This window comes from Juglans microcarpa x Juglans regia, chromosome 3D, assembly GCF_004785595.1.
Source record: "Juglans microcarpa x Juglans regia isolate MS1-56 chromosome 3D, Jm3101_v1.0, whole genome shotgun sequence".
NCBI lineage: Eukaryota > Viridiplantae > Streptophyta > Magnoliopsida > Fagales > Juglandaceae > Juglans > Juglans microcarpa x Juglans regia.
The window spans coordinates 23095394-23097735 of NC_054598.1; the positions used below are offsets into that span (position 1 = coordinate 23095394).

The following is a 2342-nucleotide window of genomic DNA, read 5'->3' on the forward strand; positions in this document are numbered from 1 at the left end:
ATGGGGGGGAAGCCTATCTCAACGTTTAAGATCACGTCTTGCAATTATTTAATCACCCAACAAAATAGTGTCATTATAGTATCTATCATTTTTTTTATTTTTTATTTTATATATATTTGTGGAGAAGGACATTTGAACGCTCGATGACGTTGGAAACAATGATATGCAGGAGCCAATCTCTCGAGGATTCGAACCATCTGCACGCCATTTTACTATACCTTCCAATCAAATTATTCGCTCATATTAAAAATTAAAAAAAAAAAAAAAAAAAAAAAAAACCTACTTATTTAGTCGTTGATACTGCATGGATACGTTACACACTTCAATGCAAACTAAAAACGATGAATGTTGTTGGGACGTTAAAATTATTTACTTGCTCAATAGGTGGTAAGCATCCATAACCCTATATTAATAATTAGAATCTTAATTAAAAAAAGGGACTCTATATATAAAAATACAATTAAAAATATCGATCTTCTAAAGTCCAATCGTTCTTAATGTATGTTTTTTAGGTATTGTTTGGTTATACAGATTAGATGAAATGAAAGTTAAAAGTTAAATAAAATATTGTTACAATATATTTTTTTAATAAAATTTTTGTTTTAAGATTTGAAAAAATTAAATTGTTAATTATATTTTGTGTAAGAGTTTAAAAAATTTGTAATAGAATTTTTTGTTGTATTTTGAGTAAGAATTTAAAAACAAACGAGACCTTAATCTATTTTGAAGCAAAGATTTAATATATATATATATATATATACCTAATTGTTAAAAATTCAAATTGATCTAAAAATTTTAAAATTATTGAATACTAATCTATGAAGGTAATATTTGTGCAGTGTACACATATGTAACCATTAATTTCAATGAAAAAATAATTTAAAATCAAGAATTATATAAATGAGAAAAAACCCAAAAAACGAAAAGGAAAAAAGCAGCAGTGAAAATCGGCCAATGATCAGGACGAGGGATGACCTTCTTTTTCCGGAACACAACCTCGGTGTCCAATCCGAAGCCGTCAACTTTCCGAGTGTGAACAACCTCCGACCTCTTGAACATATCCACCAACGGTTTCACGCTGTAGAGATCGTTGGCCGAGTACTTATCCGACCGTCTAGACAGCGCCACGTGCAACACGCACACCCCGCCGGGCTTCAACGTCCGTTCGATCTCGCCAACGAACTTGTGCGGATACAACGCGTGATCGAACACGTTGGAGAACTCAAAGTCGAAGGTCTCGTTGTCGAAGGGTTGGTTGTGAAAGTCACCTCCGATTACCAGCGGAGGACACGGCACCAAGTCGATCCCCACCGAGTCCGACACGCCGATACGCCTCAGGGCTTCAACCTCCTGTCCAACTCGGGCCCCGATACAGAGCGCTTTGGAATCGTTGGACAGAAGCTGCTTTCGCTTTAAATCCTGGAAGAACCCGCCAAAGACTAAGATTTTCCGATCCCAGTCGCGGGTTTTCCATAGTTCTCTGAGTTTAGGGTTGAGGGTCTTATCGAGCTGGCGCTGTATGTATGACTTGTAGGAGGCATATCCCGGTCTGATTTTGAGGTCTCCGGAACCGTAAATATTGTTTTCCGGCGGTGGGTCACCGATGGGCTGGTGGCGTTTGGGTTGAAGAGAGTATAAGAGCAGAAAACACGGAAGACATAGAAGAAGAGAGAGAAGGAAGTATTTGCTGAGTGGCGATGGCTTTGTCTGTGCGGTTTTCATGCCTGCATGAAAAAGCTTCTTCAAAGTCTCTCCCTCTGTCTCTCTCTGCGACTCTCGCCAATGGTCGACACTGTTTGTTGCATGAGAAAAAAAGAATGTGTCGTGTTGGAAATGAAAAGGAAAGGAAGGAAAATAAGAAGGGAATTGTGATGATGATGGACGCCTCCACTAATGAGGAAGTTACATGTGGTAGGTGGAATTCATATGCATTAGTCGAGGTGGCATTGTTTTGTAACTTGAAAAAAAAACAAAATTCTTAGTTGAATCGGTTCTACATATTTAAAATGGTTTTTATTTATTTAATTAACATAAAAATTACTAATAATTGAAGGAAAATGTATTTATTCTTACAATTTTACTCACATGAACATAAATGCTAATGTGTAATTAGTTATTGATATTGTATAGTTTTTGAAATTCGTAATTTAAAATTTGAATTGAAAAAGAGAAAGAAAAATGCTATCTATACTTATAATTTTATTTACGTAACCATATGTGCAGCTACTCCAATTTTATTTACATAGCCAAAGCATTTTCGCTTAGAGCATGAGCTGCTTTGTTGGCATTCCCCTTAACATGATTAACAGAACAACTAACAAGTTTAGATAGCATGTTAATTG

General features: G+C 35.8%; 1 protein-coding gene across 1 annotated transcript; it reads right to left on the reverse strand.

The window, feature by feature from the left end:
* Positions 1-787: 787 nt before the first annotated feature.
* LOC121253846 lies at positions 788-1995 on the reverse strand. The gene has a single exon (XM_041153772.1). It carries the CDS (start codon positions 1720-1722, stop codon positions 886-888), a length of 837 nt encoding a protein of 278 aa, XP_041009706.1. The 5' UTR covers positions 1723-1995; the 3' UTR covers positions 788-885.
* Positions 1996-2342: the final 347 nt, after the last annotated feature.